This window comes from Xiphophorus maculatus, chromosome 19 (assembly GCF_002775205.1).
Source record: "Xiphophorus maculatus strain JP 163 A chromosome 19, X_maculatus-5.0-male, whole genome shotgun sequence".
NCBI lineage: Eukaryota > Metazoa > Chordata > Actinopteri > Cyprinodontiformes > Poeciliidae > Xiphophorus > Xiphophorus maculatus.
The window spans coordinates 16,137,556-16,155,224 of record NC_036461.1 but is presented as its reverse complement, the minus strand read 5'-3'; the positions used below and the strand labels follow the sequence as shown (position 1 = coordinate 16,155,224).

The window sequence follows — 17,669 nt, the reverse complement described above, 5'->3', positions numbered from 1 at the left end:
TTCTTAATTCTTTTTGGACAATTTTTAAAGTATATATAGAAAAGCTTGCAGTGATATGATATAAATACAGTTATGGCAGAGATTTCTTATAAATTATTTGACAAACTGAGAACTGAATAGATACCTAAATACCTAAAAAAAAACTAAATTAAATTAAACTGGATACTATTAAAATGACATAGAAATCATAGGAATTGTTTACTATTTGCATTCAACAGCAAGAAAAAAAGATTGTGTATAAATAGGATTGTTTCAAGCTCAGTGTATGCTTCATATGTGAAAATTTTGCTTAATGGACCAAATCACAGTACCCAGGTAGGATTTAAATTATTAATTTAATTACAGCTTGGAAAAAAAGTATATTGTCATGTTCTTGTGTGTATAGCTACATGGTTTTTTTAATTACTTAATCATAATGGCTTTTTACAGAAAGAAAATGGCTCTTTGCATGACTTCTATTACAAAGTGAGTCAGAGACTAATGCCAAAATTCAAAAGCAAAATTATCTTCAGCTTTTAGTCTTTACCTTGAAATTGTTCTCTTTGGGTTTGCGTCTCATGATGATGTTGAAGGTCTCATATGGATCTTCAGTTCCATTCTGAATGCTGCTGGTCATGTCCTGCTGATACTGGTTCGGATCGAGCCAAACACGAAAAGTTCTGGTGTCCCCACGTAGCTTGGGTTTGGGATCAGGTCCTGTTCAAGAGCAAGAAAGAAGAAGACATGTTTCTCATGCAAATGCATGCAACATTTTGCACATACTTATTAGAAAAAAATAAAAATGAAACCCGTGCACCATTTTACTTCCATGTGACAATTATGTCTACTTTGTGTTTATCACAAAATACCCATTACCATATCTTTAAATATGTTTTAATGTACTAAAATTGTAAAAAGTTAAATGTCTTGTACTACTTTTGCGAGGCATTCTGCATCTAAGCACAGTATGACAATACAGGGTTGAAATAATGTGTGCAAGTGGTCATAAACTTGAACTTTTATTTGCAGTTATTAAAATGATCAGAATAAAAACTGGTCAATTATTTATCAACACAAAAAATATGTTTCTCTAAAAACAGTATTACAGTATTTAGGCAGTGTAACATCTTCAACTGGACAGGACAGTCAATGATAACTAAAAAAAGCAGATATTTTGTTTACTCATACCTAACTTAACCCTTCAGCAAATGCTCAGTGATTTATGTGACATGGACACACGACGCAGCTAACCACAGAGCCACTTACCCCTGTTGGGGATCTGAAAGTTTAAGCAAGCCCACTCTGGCAGGACAATGTCTCCTGGCATTGTGTCTACTTAGAAAACCCTTCCTTCTCCATATTTGATCAAAGCAGATGAGACAAGATAGGGAGAAGGGTGCTTCAACAAAAGGACACATGCTCTGAGGGAAGACTAAGAAGATGCTTGGAGGGTAACTTGGGTGAAGCTGCAGAAGCAAACCACTTCAAAGAAGAGTACAGCAGGTAGCAATTTACCGCTCAAGTAATTGGCAGATCTGTCAATAGCTATTATTTTTTTAGAAATGTGCTTTACTCATAATTATATAGAATGTTTTCACTATTATTTTATATGTTAAAGGTGTTTTTATGCTTTATACCAACAGGTGAAAAAATACAAATGTGCTAATTTTCTTTCACTTTTTTGGGTTACCATTACTTTTAAGTACTTTAAGTACTAAATACTTTTATTTCTTAAATGGCAGATTTGAGCCATTTAAGGATTTATTTGTGCTTTTCATATTTCAAAAAACACAAAGAAATTGTAATGATTCAGATTATATTTAGTGTTGTAAAACAATTTTTTTTACTAAAGACATGTTTCATTTTCAGATGAAGGAGGGATGAATTTGTAAATTGTTCTGATAATGATTTTGGGAGTGGTCCGCTTCTCCATTTATATATGAGAAAGCATGCATGGAATGCATTTCAAAAGGGTATTTTAATGGCACCAACTTCTTATTGCAACACATATATACTCTAATTTAGAAGAAAATATGTCAGAACAACAATTTACTGATTTGTAAAGCTTAAATGTAAAGCACTTATGTAAGAACATTACAGAAATGTTTTTAAAAAAATGGAAAACAGAGGAAAACAATCTAGAAACTTTAACTTGTTTAATTTAGAGAGTAAGGAGGTGATTCAATTGCACCAGTTGCATTGAAATAAAACTAAGCAGCAAAAAATAAAGGCTTAATCAGCTATAAGCTGGTCCTACTGCTGAGAAAACAATCTATGGTAAAATATATTACAACTGGGAAAAGCATTGTTGCAGATCTAAGAGCTTACTGATTTTCTGCAGCAAATGCTCCTGAAAAATTAGGCAGAACTCAGGATTGTTGTTGATCTAAAGTTGATGAAATGTTAACACTAACATACCAGGTCTAAATTAAAATTCTACCATTAAAAACACAAATCTGACCCATCCTGAGGATTTGCTCGTAGTAATAAACACTATGGGTACGCCTGGTTAAATGTCTCATGGTTTTCTGGTGTGTTTTCATAGGTAATTGCTACTTTACCTTCTTCAATAACACGGCCCTTTTCATCCAGCATACCCTGGACCTCGCAGCCTCTCACGTACACCAGGCCGGTCTGGTCCAAAAAGGGCTGACGTCGGTCGAAGCGAGTGCCGTAGAGCAACATGGGGCGCACTGTGATCAGAAAGCAAACATCGTGCTTTCGCAGACCTGCAAAGAGGGGAAACAGAGAAGGAGAACTATTAGAGACAACAGGAAAATGAAAACTTAAATTTAAACATGTTTGTATTTCTTGAGATTTACAGCAACCAATAAAAGATGAAGTGTATGTGGATCTAGAGACTAAATCTAATACTTACATGTTCATACAACCATTTCACTCATCTACATACATTTTCCCAACTATAAATACCTTGAAGTTATAAGAATACCTTCTACAGAATTAACACCTCTGGAAGAGAACCACAAAATCAAACAAGGTGAGACATCTGTTATCTATCTATTTTAAGAAATGCTTAATGGGGAAACACATGGCAGAAATGTTCTATAAAAATGTAAAAGTATTTACGTTGGATCACGGTCAGTTTTTACCTTCCCATTCTTGTTTGATGTGATCTTGGACATTGAGGTTAACTGTGACGTCAGCCCGTACACGAGCAGGCCAGCTCTCTCCGATGTTGGGCTTCGCAACTTCAACGATGGAAAAAGTAGTGATAGTCTGAGCCATCCGAGCCCAGCCTCCAAACACCACCCCGCCATATTCTGATTGCCTGTGTGAACAGAAAGACAAGAGTCACCACAGGTGCTGAAGGCTGTTTAGAATTGGAAATGAGTTTGATCTAAGGCAACTCATGACTCTACAGCTTGCTTATTTAGTTCTGGTAAAACACAGAGCAGGTTGCTGTATCACTTTACATACTTTAATCACTTTTAAAGTTAGTGATTAAGTAAGTGGCAAATTATGATCTGCCACTATGTTTCAATGTGACGGCATCTACAGACAGGAACAGACACGCTAATATTGATCCGTGTTTTACCTGCTATACTGAATCAGTTTACCCACCATGGTTTCATTCTCCACACCACATCTTCAATGTCCTGTCTGATCTCATATGTGGACTCCAGACGAAAGAGGTTAAAGTTCCTCAAAAGGTAGTCGTGAAGCGTCAGGAACTGGAGATTCAGCTTTGGTAGCGCCAAGCAACCTAAGAAGGTCAACAAGTCAAACAATAAACATGAGTAAAAACAAGGGATTTAACAAAGATTTTGAGTAAATTATGCAGATTTTTTTGTAATTGTGTCACCTCTAAATAAACAGGATTAAAACAGAAAAAGGTGCCAAAGCCCTGCAGGCACAGCACTTCACATGAAGCACAATACAATATGTGGGTGTAAAGGCACTAACCGTACACAGTGCATTAATGAAATCCCAGTTCACACATATTTTTCCTACCTTCGCCTGAGTAATACTCCGTTGGGACGATGTTTTCATCCCAGATTATCTTCTCTGTTGGATAAAGGGGCATCTGGTTCAACTGCTCAATCTGAGAGATTCTGCGCTCATGGCGAGACACCTATGGGTGATTGAGATAAAACGTAGACAGAAATTCAAGGTTAATAATGTAAGGAAAAAATTCTGCTGCTGCCTTAGCTCCATGTTTATTATCTTTGCAAAAGACACATTTTTCTACCACAATAATCTTAATATGCTTGAAAAAGAGTAGGAAGAAGTAAGAAACTTATGAACTCCTACCCCACAAACTCATACCATATTTTCAGATGGACCCTCATTATTAAATCAAATTAAAAAATAAACATAGGTTAATTAATTTTCCAATTTATCTGGGTTTATATATGTCTAAATATATGCATCCATACCCACACACACTCATATGCGTTAGCCTCAATTTACATACACATTAGTGCTATCTCTCGCCCATATTTCTACATCTTGAGAAAATGACCTTCTTATATTTCCTTTTAAATTGTATTAAATTTTGACTTTGTCTTAACTCTTCATTTAACTTGTTCCATAATTTTACACCATGAATTGAAATACAATATGTTAAAAAAATAGTCCACAAACTATTGCCATGGGAACTTTCTCATCAGTCAGTTAAGCAACCAACACTGACAATATCAACTTAAAAGTGCAACTAACTTAAAAGCACAAAAGAAACTAAATAGATGTTTTTTCAGAAAAGAAGACCTGCTTCTTGCAAAGTGACATTTTTCTCTTCAGTTTTAAATTTTTAAAGTTACACACATTTACTATAGCAGTTCAAATGATGACGTTCTCACAACATCTTAAAACACTGAATCCTACCATCATCTCGAGGAGAAATTCTTTCTCAATGGTTGTGTCTTGGCCTTCAGGCAGCTCAGGCAGCAGACACAGGTATGAGGCCACCCGGTGGAGCATGTTGGGACTGCAGAGAAAAGGAAAAACAATTGGTTAGTCAGAGAAAAAATGAAAACCGGAGAAAAATATTCCTGTGGTATTAATTTAGCTGACACTCATCCAGAGTATGCAGGATTGAAATAAGATATTAGCTTACTGGAGTACTGAGATAATGATTTTTGGCAATGGCTAAAATTATGACGATTCAGAGGAACAACAAGGACAACATGGTTTTTACCCACATCTGAGAGATATAAAACAGTATGATGCTTGTGCAAACCATATCTATGAAGAAAAATCAGTCTCTCTAGCACTTTTTGAAACTACATTCCTGATAGACAAATGTTTAAAATTCTGTCAACACTGTCTGTGTGACAATACACAGCCTTATCAAATAATTCATGCTTATTAGCACTGCGGCACAAAGCAATTTCTCTGTTTGGTTTGACACGGCTCTTCTGCACCGTCAGCATGTGAGTTAAGGGCCGAGGGCGCACTCAGAGACAGGATTAGGAAAACCAAAGCCCATCTCAGGCTGGGAAAGCTGAGGCGCGGCTCTTTGCATGCAGACTCGTTTTAATCAGCCTTCCACACTGTGACACAGGAAGACTCTGGTGAACAGCAAAGGACAGGACCTGGACACGTTGTGACAGGCCTGGACAGCCACACGTGGCACTAAGCAACTGCGACCGTGCATGTGCACCCACACACTTGAGCAGCAGGGTGGCAATTTTGCCAGTGTTGCACTTTGGTGGCCCAGTGAATGACCTGGCATGGCTCGTGTGGAAGTTCCTTCCCTCAGCAACAAGATAACGTTGGCACAATAAGTCATTCGGGGTAAGCAAGATGACTGGATCAGGTCCTGACTGACAGCGGAGACACTGACAGGGTAGAGTGAGGACATTTTAAGAACAAGGTAGAGCGGGGACATATCAGGAACTTTTCAATAGTAAATTGGAAAAGGATTTAATCGCCTCCCTTTAATCTAATCATCATGTCATTTTCATGTCTGTAGAACATATCATGTTATTATGATACAATCACTGTACTATGCAAACTTGGGAAATATGCATGCTGTATTAACTTAATATTGTTTAAATGTGAAAATTTATTGTAATAACATGATAAAACATTTTCGGTATAATAAAATGTTCATGTTCTGACAGGATATAGCTGTGTTTTTCTTCTGCTCGGGTGGTAGCTCTACGTTTAAATACAAATGCACCAAACACTTTCTTGATTCTTCTACTTTGAGTTGTTTTATAAAATGCAACAAAGTTTTATTGTGATGAGGCAAAATGCAAAAAGGTTTAAAAGCGTATGACTACTTTGAAAGGCCTTGTAAGTTTGATAAATTTTTTTGAGTCAAGTAAAATAAATGTCTCAGTATTTTGTCACTTTCCTATGACAATTTTGTATTTAGCTAGCAAAGGAGGGTTCGTATTCAGTAAATCCACCAGTTTGAGGACAACAATCACAAGTACAGATGTATTCCTTTGAGAACAAATACTGCTACCACTGTATTTCATCATGTAGTTAACTTCTCTTCTTTGCCTACAATGCATTTGCCATGTTTGAAAGAATTGACAGTTTGTCTCCATGCAGGCAGACTGGTGGGAGTGTTTAAAAGTGTGGGCAGACTGTACAATAATGGTGCATTTGTTGTGTGTGAGGCACTTAGCGGATAAATTCAGAGTGGTCGTTGACTGGAAGCTTAGCCTGTGATTAGCACAGCTGGAATAAACTGGCATTTGGATGCGTTGTTTGGGCAAAAACTGCATGGCTAAATTTGATCGCCACATTTAGAGTTACTCAACGGTTGCTTCAGTGGCAGCTAGGAAAGATGTGGAAAATGCAGCCTGTTCAATATTCACACCCAAATTCTGGGAGGAGAAAAAAAAAAAGTTTCTACCAACATGTGAAATGGCTCACACTGTTAAATGTGTTATAGGGTTAATGCACAGTGATAACATGTACTCAGGAAAATTACACTGTCAAAACACATACATCTAATAAGTTTTTGCAGATCAGCAGCATATAAGTGATTATACAGTTATGTATACCTGAAGTTAATCTAGATTCTCACAGCCACTGAGACACAGGACTGCTCATCAAAGTGAGGGTGGTTTTTGGCTATTTGGCCAGCTAATATGATTTGACAAACACAGCTGTTCAAAGAGTTTATTCTCGAGCCACTGCAAATCGATTAAATTAATGAGGCGTGCCTCTCTGGCTTGTACCAGCTGCCTGTTCAAGGGTTCACTAGCCACCTTTTAGCAAGGAAGTCAGGCAGTAATGGCAGCTTGGCTATATTACAACACAGTGGTGACTTAACTGTAAATGTAGGGCCTGAATTTTGACTGCGACTTCTGTGACATTTTGATTAGGTAATGTTCCTCCAAACACAGGCTTTTATGGATTGTCAAGTCCTTGACTTCATTTAGCCTGGAAAATGTGTTAAAAACTAAATATTTTGTAGTCTAAATGTCTGGCCTAAATTTGGCCACAAAAAAGAGACTAGGTGTAATTAGCTGATTTGATCACATTTAACAATGTGTCAAGCATTTATACACTATGTGCACAATTATTAGGCAAGTAAGCATTTAGACAGTATTTTCAAACTCAAAATTATATAAACTAAAATGCTCACTAGTTTTAAACATATTAGGTGATGTGAATTTGTTTAATGAGGGAGGGTCTGGTCTAAAGAGATCAAATCTCTTTCAAAGTGTAAATAATTTCTAGGAAGCTTAAAGTGCACAGGCAAAAGGGGCCATAAATCATATCTAACAGACCTTCAAAAAGGCTGTTCAGAGAGACGCAACCCTTTTTAAATTGCCAAAATGTTGTGCGGTGATCAAAGAACCACAAAACGGGGGAAAAAACCCTCACAGAATGGTTTGTTGCAAGAAACGTGTTGAGAACTCAAGTTACAAATTAAGTGAAAAAATTTGAGAAAAATCAAACGTGAGGCTGTCATGTTCCAGAACTACAATGTATCTGGACTTCCAAAGAGAAAAGTGTGTTCAGTTTTCAGAGATATGGCCAGTGCAGGGAAGATTCAAACCCGCTCAACACTAAACAACATCCCACGATAAGACTGGGCTAAGAAATATCTGAAGAGACATTTTTCAAAGGTTTTGCAGACCGGTGAGATACAAGGTGGAGGTAGGGTACTAGTATCTGCGTGGGTTAATAAAAATTAGCTAATTGAACCTTTTCAAACTGAAGATCAACTCCAAAATCTACTGCCTTCTTTGGCAGTGCTTCCTTTAAGCAGTTATATAGGAAAACAACATTTTTTTATAAAGATGAAAAATGTTGGAGAAACTTTTTGAAAATAGACACACAAAAAAAACAGACTTAAACGTCTTTGATCTTGTCTTACAAATTCTAAATCTGAGTCACTCTTCTTTCTTTACCTGAGATGCCCAAAGAGTTTGGTCAAAGACTCTCTCGTGTCCACAGCAGCAACATTGGACAATGCAAAGTCATGCAACTCTGGGAAATGAGCAAAGGCAGCTCTCTGAAAGGAAAATTAAGTTGTGAAAAAGTAATAAAATGTTGTATAATTACACATCACCAGTGAGAAGATGTAACATATTGTGATATATAATATCTTACCAGGAGGAATGACCCACAAAATTATCAGCAAAAGTATACAACTGCGCTGTTTTGTTTTATTACCTGGAGTGAAGTGATTCTGTCATAGTGCAGAGTGGTCATCTCTTTCTCAGTCAAAGCATTTCCTGTCTGGTCATTGATCTCAAAGCCAGTGTAGAATTTCAGCATGTCAAGAAGCTACAATCAGAAGAGAGGATGAAGCACTGAAATACTTTGTTTTGGTAGTTTGTTTGAGTCCCCCACCTGTTTCTGGTAAAGATGTACAAAGGCCTTAAAATAAGAAGCTATGAACTATAACTATAACATGTCACTCTTTGCTCTAGGTCTCCAACAAAGAGCTAACTATTCAGCTGTAGAGATTTCCAGACCTAAGGTCAACATTCATTTTTCAATAATTGCTAAGGAAATTAATGAGTGTGCCACCATTGATTTTGTTGTTCATATTGATGGATAAGGTGCACATAGGTTTATGATGATTTTTAGTGATATTACAAAACAAATAAAAGTTATAATAAAAAGTATTGAAACATCCATTGCAGTTTCATTGGTAATGGATTTAATGGCAGCGTCTCCACTTCACTGGAGCCAAAGCCCGACTGCAACACAAATACTGATTTAAAAAAAACAAAAAAAACTAAGAAGGCTACTTATGACTTCCATTACATCAAATAGAGTATTTTTTTCAAATCAGCACACAATAACTATTTAATCATATATGTTTCCAACATTTTCTGAATCAGGTCATGCTACAGAAATAAAAGTTTAATTAAATTTAAGGCTTTTTACACCTCTTTGCATTCCCCCTCCATGTCTGTAGAATTGAAATCTTTGCAAGTTTTGTACCTGACAGAAAAGGTGTCCTTCCTTCTCTCTTTTGGTGAGACCAGAAAGCTGGCAGTTGACCAGCAAGTGGGAGTTGTCCAGCACAGTATTGAACCAACGCCGTGTAGGAAGGAGCGCCTAGACAGACAAGTTCATGTACGTAGTCATTAAAATGATTGTCAGGTTATGATTAGCAAGATGGGATAATGCTTCTTTTATGTTTTAAGGTTGACAGAAATGAAAAAAATATCAACACTGACAGTAAGACAACAACATACGTAAGTCAACTCCCTTTACTCTCACTAGAATAGAGGGATAAATAAAGCTTGTTGTTGCAGAAAGAGAGGAAATAATATGATGCTATGCTTTGTGAAAACTCTGAAAATGCTTAAGGGCAACTCAGAGTAAAAGCATGGCTGATACATATAGAATCAAACTACACTAACTGAAAAAAATACTCAGGCAAGGAAGCAATAAAGGTAAATACATTAGAAATGTGAAATTCTAAAGAAAGAAACAAAAGTAAAATGGAATCATCCTTTATTCATTTAAGACTGTTCTTCAGAGGTAGCAGGTGCAGCGAGTTACACCCAAACACGAGCTGAACAGATACTTTGATATCCAGCACTGTCTTTGATCTCAACACGGTCCTTGGAGCCAGCATAAAGAAAGCCACACAGATCTTTTTCCTGGGCTCTCCTTTCCAAGTCATCACTGCTTTGTAAAATGATATTGCTGAAGGACAGGGGAAGTCTGCAGAGACAGTCAGCTGGCCGGCCACTCGACGCTGCCAGGAACTGCAAGGCCAGCCTGTCAGCAAACAGCCACATGAACTCTATTCACCGCTAACAGCAGCACTAAAATCAGTTTTATGGGATGATGTGTCATCACCAGCCTCATTGACAAATTTACATTCCCAGGCCAGTTTCTTTTTATGCAAACAAATGCAATTAGATTTCACAAATGACATGACAAAACAAAGTGATTTTGTCACTGGCAGCTCTTTTTAAATTGACTGTTATCAAATTTCCAAACAGCTCATCAAACCAAATAAAATTAAAGAAAAGAAGATCTCAAAATTGCAAACAATGATAAGAAAAAACACCAGCGAACAGAACTGTAACATTAATCGTCATACCACCACGTTCACCAGATGCTACAAATTCAAAAACTCATGAACCTGAAAGTAACTCCTCCTTGACTCAATTGAAACACTCCTGCTTCAAATACTGGAGGAAAATTGTTTACAAATGTTTTTCCAACTCAGCAATTTAAAAACTTGCAGAAAACCAAAAGATTATTGGCTGTAACTGCAGTGGAAGGTGATTCTACAAAGTATTCACTTGGAGGAGCTAAAAACCGATATCAGACCATCAAGTTTCAACTGTAAAATTGTTATTAATTTGTGAATGATAAGCTGTTACACTGTAAATTTCAAATAAAACATGACAGAAATGCTTGAATAGAGATATTTTGTAAGACTGACTAAGACAGAATGTGAATACATGATGTGTCTTACCTCTAAATCAATCAGCAGCTCAATGAATCTTTCGCAGTAATGCACTTTTTCCATGGGAACAGGCCCTGTGAACAATAAAAGACACTGTTGAATGCAACTGCAGCTTAGATCTAACAACCCACTTTTAAGAAAGATATGAAACACTGAATGTTGCAGTGCTGTAAAGGACTGTATTTTCATTAAAGAAATGCATGTGGACAACAATGAAGGTGTCATGCTGTCCGAATGGACCTTTCTATAAGATGCTGCATGTTCAGCAGAGCGGCATGCTGGGACCCAACTCCACATTAGGCGAGCGTGTTCTGCACTTATAGTCGACGAATGCAGCAAGGATGCGACTGAAGCGTATCCCGCTGGCCTCTAGATCATAATCTAGTATGTCAGCGTTGAATTCTACCTAAACACAGATTCTGTTTTTAGCATTCAGGTAGGGGGTCTGTGTGTCGGCCTGCATTACCACACTCCGTGGTCGGTGCCAGTGGGTGTACAGTGGCTGAGTGAATGCTTCTTCGCCAGCACTCAGAAGGAAAGTAGAAAGTAGTGCAACTCAAAGCATGCATTAAAAAAAGTGATATTTTCAATAGAGTTTATCTGTTGTGTATCTTCACATTTGTGGAACTTTTTTCAATTAGCGCATAGCTTTAGCAACATTGATCGAAATGGCATAGAAGGGGTCCAAGTTGAAAACTGTACAGTTCATTTAAATTTTCAACATGCCCCCCCCCCCGCCCCCCCACCCTCTCCAAGTTGTTGTATTGCCTACTAAATCAAATGGATACATTTGAATACAATATTTTTAAATACACTATCAGTTTTTTTTTTCTACTTTATGGAGTTCAAATCCCTTCAGAATGTTACTTTGTAGTGTTTTCGATTGGGTGCAGATATTTTTCATCTATTGTTTATCTACCAATCTGCATGTAATAAATGAATATATATATTTTTTGGTTGAAGAAAATAAAATTTCTGCAGTCAAGATTATTATCTTGACTGCAGGTGTAGAACAATGTGCAGTTTCTCCTAAATAGCTAAAAAGATGTAGGACTGTGCCATGTTATTAATAATTTAAAATGCAGTGATCAATAACAGAAATGCAGTTTTTTTTTTTCTAATTTGATTTCATCCTATTTTATTCTACCCAATAAGAATCATTTCCCTAAAGAGCTAAAAGCATTTCTTCCAATTACCCTCAGCTGGAACTGACATCAGAATGACCCGAAACTTTTTAATGAGAGACGAAAGGAAAGTCCTTTCCTTGGTTGCTCTGGGGAAGACAGAAAGAAAACAATCAGTAGCTGCAAATCATGAATTATAATGTCATAATAACTATAGATCTTCTAAACGTGCTTAGCAAAGAAAATTATATTACTGCTCCACTGCTTCGGCATCCATCTTATCAAATTTTTTCTTGATTAGATTCCAAAACTTCTGCAGCTTGGGAACTTTCTTCAGCTCTTGTAGGAGTCTGGACTATAAACACACACACACACACACACACACATACAAATAAAAATAAGTCTGCATGGGGTAAAACTGAAATAAAAAAGGGAAAATTACTTAGTCAATATTCACCACCAAAATGTAATTATGGCTATGATTTTAATCTTACTGGTAGGAGGCACATCCACATAGGCAGAGATATGAGCTGCTGCACCTGTTCTCTGATCAGATCCACCTCCTGGGAAGAAGAGAGGGATACAAAGAGATAGGAAGGGGGAAGGAGTTGTCAGAATGCACAATGCATGACAGATTTTTATTGCATCTGGACCCTTAATAAAAATCTCCAAATAAAATATTTACAAGCCTTTATAGGATGTGATTTCAGGCCAGCAAGCTATCACAGCAGATTCTGAGGTGAGACATCTGCAGCGTTTCCCTGTGGTCCCATGCAGTTATTTTGGGAAATGACAGAGTGCTTGCAGTGCTTTATCTGTTACTGCCACTTAGTGGGCATTATAAGTAACTGCCTCAAATCTTACTGCATCTTTAATATCCGGTTTTATCTACCTGTCTTTAAACGGACAAGGCTTTTTAGTTCAGTTTTAAACAATAACATTTTTGTAAATAAATTAAATTAAAAATAATAATAACAATAAACGTTTTTGACCTGGACTTAACATTCTGGGTTACATATATTTTACATCTCCCTCTCCCCAATAGTAGGGAAAATGTATCAAACCATTTTAAGGACATCTTGTCTGGATACCTATTTGACTAAGTAGTCAAATTTTGGATGTAAGAATACATGCCACTCATGTTGTGTTCTTTCCTTCTTATCAAGTAAGCCAACCTTAAAAGACAGGTATTCTCATTTTCATAGTTAAACATATAGAGAGGGGGAAAAAATCAGCAATTGGTCCAAAAATGGTTGAAGTTTGTCATCAATATGCACACAACAAAAATGTTGAGGTTTACAGAAATCTTAGAAAAGTTAAATTGAACTTTAGTCTCAATTTAATCAGCTTTAAACTTTGAAAAATGAGTGTTTTCCATAGGTGTGTAAAATAAACTGGTAAACATTTAGACAATCAATTAAAACTACAACAATGTTGTAATTTTAGTAATAATTTTTATAAAGGCCTCACTGCTGACTATATTGAAAAATAATAAAGGAATATTATCTGAAGGTCTACTACCTTGAATCACATAAAATAATGTAAAAAGGCATGGTCCATTTCCCAGCGTATATACAAAACCTTTAAAAAGTTTAAAAACTGCTAAAGATTTTCCTTCATATTGTTTCCATGGGCTGAAGTCCATTTAAAGATACACCAGAGAAAATAGCAGAGTGAAAGCAACCCGACTCTCTTCCCTACTTGTTGCTGCTCACTGCCATTCAGTTTTTTGAAAGGAGGCTAAACATCTTTGATTGACTTAAAATAAAGACATAGTTTAAATATTTATGAATGTTATGTCTCAAAAAACAGATAATAATCTAGAACCGTATTTACAATATTTGGTGTGCTACCAGCAGGATGGATACCTAAGCAGTCAAATCAAAAAACTATGTTCTAATTTCATCTTGTTACACAACAAAAACTTATTTCCTGCACAGTAAGCAAATACTACTAATTCATCAGACATTTGTTAAATATATTTTGATAAATATATTCCTGACCTAATCTAAAGACCATTTCAACTAATTTCATATTCATGAATAAATCACATATGAGGGTTATGAGGGTGGTTGGTTAACTGCAGTTTAATGATGCGCATGCATGACCCAATTATTTTGGCACTATAATGTAGATAGATCTCCCCTCTGAGATATGTGGAATGAGTTTATTTTTTATTTTTTTTGTAAAGAAAATAATATCTCGGTGCCAAACAAATCACCACACTTCCTTCTGAATTTCATTGTGATTTACCTGAACTTTTTGTTATAAATTCATACGTTTTTTTGATGGAGGTTCTTCCTAATTTCAGACCATGTTTACATGAACTAAAGGATAAACCTGCGATCTGGAATGCTCATATATAAATGTAGAAACTATCTTTTGCTTTCTTAGGGAGGTTAAGGTAATGTAAGGTGTTATAATAATACTACACACCAAACTGTTGAAGCAGTGGTCCAGGAAGACCAGAAGTATGGTTTGCTCCTTTAAGGTGAGACCAGCCTCCTCGCCTGCCAGCACAGCTTCCATCACACGTTTGAAGAAAAACGGGAAGTGTGTGGGCTCCTTTTTGAACACCTGATAAACACCAAAGAAAAGACAAGGAGAAAGTTGTAGAAAGACAATCTGTTTGGATGTTTGTTTTTTTTAAATTGTGTAAATATAGTTTTAAAGAAGGATATATATCAAATGAGAATTTGGCACAACATGGATATAACAATTCTCTTACCTCCCAAGCTGGAACGTTTTCTCTGAACTTCTCATTGACGATGCAACAAATGGACATGATAAAGGCTTTGCTGGAGACCTCAGGTGTGTAATTCACCCACAGATAATTTTCAAGGTATTGACTAGGGTGAGAGGAAAATAAAATACAGTAAATATTCAACACACCAATGGATGCTTAATGTGTGAAGTAAGGAGATAAAATGGAAATACATTAACCTGAATTCAAGTAGCATAATTTTTCTGATGGCGAATCTGTAAACAATTCAAGAAGGCAATAAGGAGTCATTTTTTATTCATCAGACATTTAACTGCAGTTTAAATAAAAAAACAAACAAAAAAATATTTACTTACTTTGATGATAAAATCTCTTTTTCATAGACATCTTCCATCACCTAAACATAACAAATAATATGTCATGGGATGAAGGAACTTACATTCTTTTTGGCCAAAGTGACATAAGTTTAAACTGATACCCAAATGTCATTTAACTTGCTAATTGGAGTCTCTTTCCAATAAATGGTCACTAGTCACAAAATAAAGGAGGAGTGGGGAAAATATTAATTTACTGCTTTGTCGCAATATTTACCACTAACATCGCCATTCCGCGATTTTTTAATTCAATGTAGTCCTTTATCGTCCCATATGACAGAAAACCATTATGCAAAAGGACTAAAGTTATGGCTAACTGGTACGTTCAACATATTTGCAATAAACATAAATCACATAATTATCTTTAAGATGCCGCATATGACTCACCTGAGGGTCAAAAGGCAGCTTTTCCTTTACATGGGGAGCCCAATATTTATTAGCCAGCTGATAACAAGAAACAAGACATAAAACATGTAATGCCAATTATAAGTGCATTCATACAATGTTGTTTACTGAGGTACGGATCTTATCGGTCCTTGCATTTAATTTTCAACAGCTACTAATATCTGCTTGTTAGAATAAGTGCAAATATTAAAAGCTGAGACTTAAGATAACATAACTCGTTGGAGTACGTGGTTACCTGCGTGACATATTCCGCATTTATTTGGGACACTGAAGGCGCTGCAACCTTTTTAGCTGGACTCTCTTTCTCCGTGGTGGCCATCTCAAAAGGCTGCCATTTGAAATAAGAGGAAAACAAAATAGAATAAAATAGCTATTGGCGCAATAGTAAACACTACAGCAGAACTAGGCTCCTGATGTGGATACTACATAGGTACAATGTTAAAAGCAATAATACAGTAAATAAAGAATGGGAGGCAGAAAGAGATTGTAAGTCCGGGTCAGAAGTAAAATTATTTAAAACGGATACATTAAAGTAAATGAAATAGAAAAACGTAATGGAAATAAATACCGAAGTAAGCTTACTAACCTTTAATATGTTTAATCAACATGAGCGTGACAAAACGCGCTGAAAGCGTCTAACTTCCTGAATGGGTACGTCCAGATAGTCGTCCCCAACTACAAACAATCCGCTCTTTCGTACCGCTAAGCAAGACGTTTATTGAGTAGAATATATGAGTTAAAACCAGTTTCACCACGTTTCTTATTCAATCCACATTTGGCTGTCTTTATCAAGTCTTTCATCATTTTATTTGGCAGTATTCAGCATATGTTGGCAGCCAAAAATAGCTCTCGTCTTTCGGGATTTGGCTTGGATGCTTTCTTGTTTTCTTAAAAGTCACAACTTTACAAATTACATATTTTTCTTGGTTATCATTTTTAATTCAAAGCAGTTCAAAATATTATGGCAGAAAGAACTAAACTGGTATTTAGAGGAGCATGTCGGGGAAGTAAAATATAATTTCTAATAAACAAATAACATTCTGTATTGTAAAGGCAAAATTCCAGCAAAAATAATTTTAAGAATTAAAAAACAACTTTCAGAAATGCAATGAGTGTGTCAGCATAATACTTAGAGCAAATGTAGGATGGTCTTTTAAAATTGCATGATACTTTTAATAAGGTCAAATTTAGTATAAACTAATGTTTAGAAGCTAACACAAGGTTTACAGGAACTTAACACATTCTTTTTTGTTCAATAGATTAAGAAATTAATGTCAAAGAAAATGCACGAATCACTAAAGGTGTACTGAAAATGTAAATTAGCAGCTTAGAGATTTAAAACAAAAACATCTTCAATGTTTCTTCTCATCTTTGGATATTGTGTGTTTAATTATTAATGAGTGATTTAGCACAGTGCTTTTCTCTGAAACAACTGCACCTTTGCTTTTTCAACACTGATATAACATTCAGATGCTGAGTTAACCAACATAAAATACTGATTTTAAACTAGTTTAACATCTTTATATAAGACTGACAAAGTGAAGCATTTAGTTGACATATCATTGTGCAAATAAAGATCATAAATCGGAAATACAAAGTCCTGGTCAAACAGTAACTATAATATAAGTCCAGTTTTACCTGAAAAATGACCAACAACGGCCAGTACTGATGTTAATGGCCATATATTGTGCTTAAGTGTCTTTCACCTATTGTCAAATATACATATTCTCCTTATTTGAGCAGTTACAAGTCACAACTTCACAGAAAAGAAATCTACCAAACATTACATGAACTAGAAGTAATGGTCATAAAAAATGTGAGAAAGCCTAAACAAAAATAGCTTGTTATACCAAAAACAGAGAAAAAATAAATAAATAAATAAATGTGCAACATGAAAGCTAAATATTCACTTTAAAAAATTATTAAACCAAAGGAATGGATGTAATACCAGTTTATCATTGTTTATTTAAGTGGCATACATAGTTCTGATACATTTACTCAACATGGCAATGATTTTATTCAAACTGTTCTTCTTCCAGTGAAATCATCAAACAATAAATACGTATGATTTACAAACAAGAAATAGGTGTTCAAGTTGAATTTATTGTCCATTTTCTCTTATCCAACTATTTTTTTAAAAGCCTTTTAGAAGTTTGAAAAAATGATAATAAAGAGATAGAACCCAAATC

General features: G+C 35.8%; 1 protein-coding gene across 1 annotated transcript in view; it reads right to left on the bottom strand.

Moving 5' to 3' along the window:
- Positions 1–16,148, bottom strand: part of aqr (aquarius intron-binding spliceosomal factor) — a 46,197-nt gene extending 30,049 nt beyond the window's left edge. Inside the window, exons 1-20 of the mRNA XM_023353139.1 lie at positions 16,067–16,148; positions 15,716–15,808; positions 15,463–15,519; positions 15,058–15,098; positions 14,923–14,958; positions 14,708–14,828; positions 14,416–14,556; positions 12,474–12,542; positions 12,234–12,334; positions 12,052–12,128; positions 10,865–10,929; positions 9,367–9,483; positions 8,587–8,700; positions 8,322–8,425; positions 4,825–4,927; positions 3,952–4,072; positions 3,562–3,703; positions 3,090–3,268; positions 2,541–2,708; positions 527–696 (exon numbers count right to left, since the gene is read on the bottom strand). Of these exons, the coding sequence (XP_023208907.1) occupies positions 527–696; positions 2,541–2,708; positions 3,090–3,268; positions 3,562–3,703; positions 3,952–4,072; positions 4,825–4,927; positions 8,322–8,425; positions 8,587–8,700; positions 9,367–9,483; positions 10,865–10,929; positions 12,052–12,128; positions 12,234–12,334; positions 12,474–12,542; positions 14,416–14,556; positions 14,708–14,828; positions 14,923–14,958; positions 15,058–15,098; positions 15,463–15,519; positions 15,716–15,799 (2,010 nt within the window). The 5' untranslated portion in view covers positions 15,800–15,808; positions 16,067–16,148. The remainder of the gene's footprint in view (positions 1–526; positions 697–2,540; positions 2,709–3,089; positions 3,269–3,561; positions 3,704–3,951; positions 4,073–4,824; positions 4,928–8,321; positions 8,426–8,586; positions 8,701–9,366; positions 9,484–10,864; positions 10,930–12,051; positions 12,129–12,233; positions 12,335–12,473; positions 12,543–14,415; positions 14,557–14,707; positions 14,829–14,922; positions 14,959–15,057; positions 15,099–15,462; positions 15,520–15,715; positions 15,809–16,066) is intronic.
- Between the last annotated feature and the right edge of the window lie 1,521 nt (positions 16,149–17,669).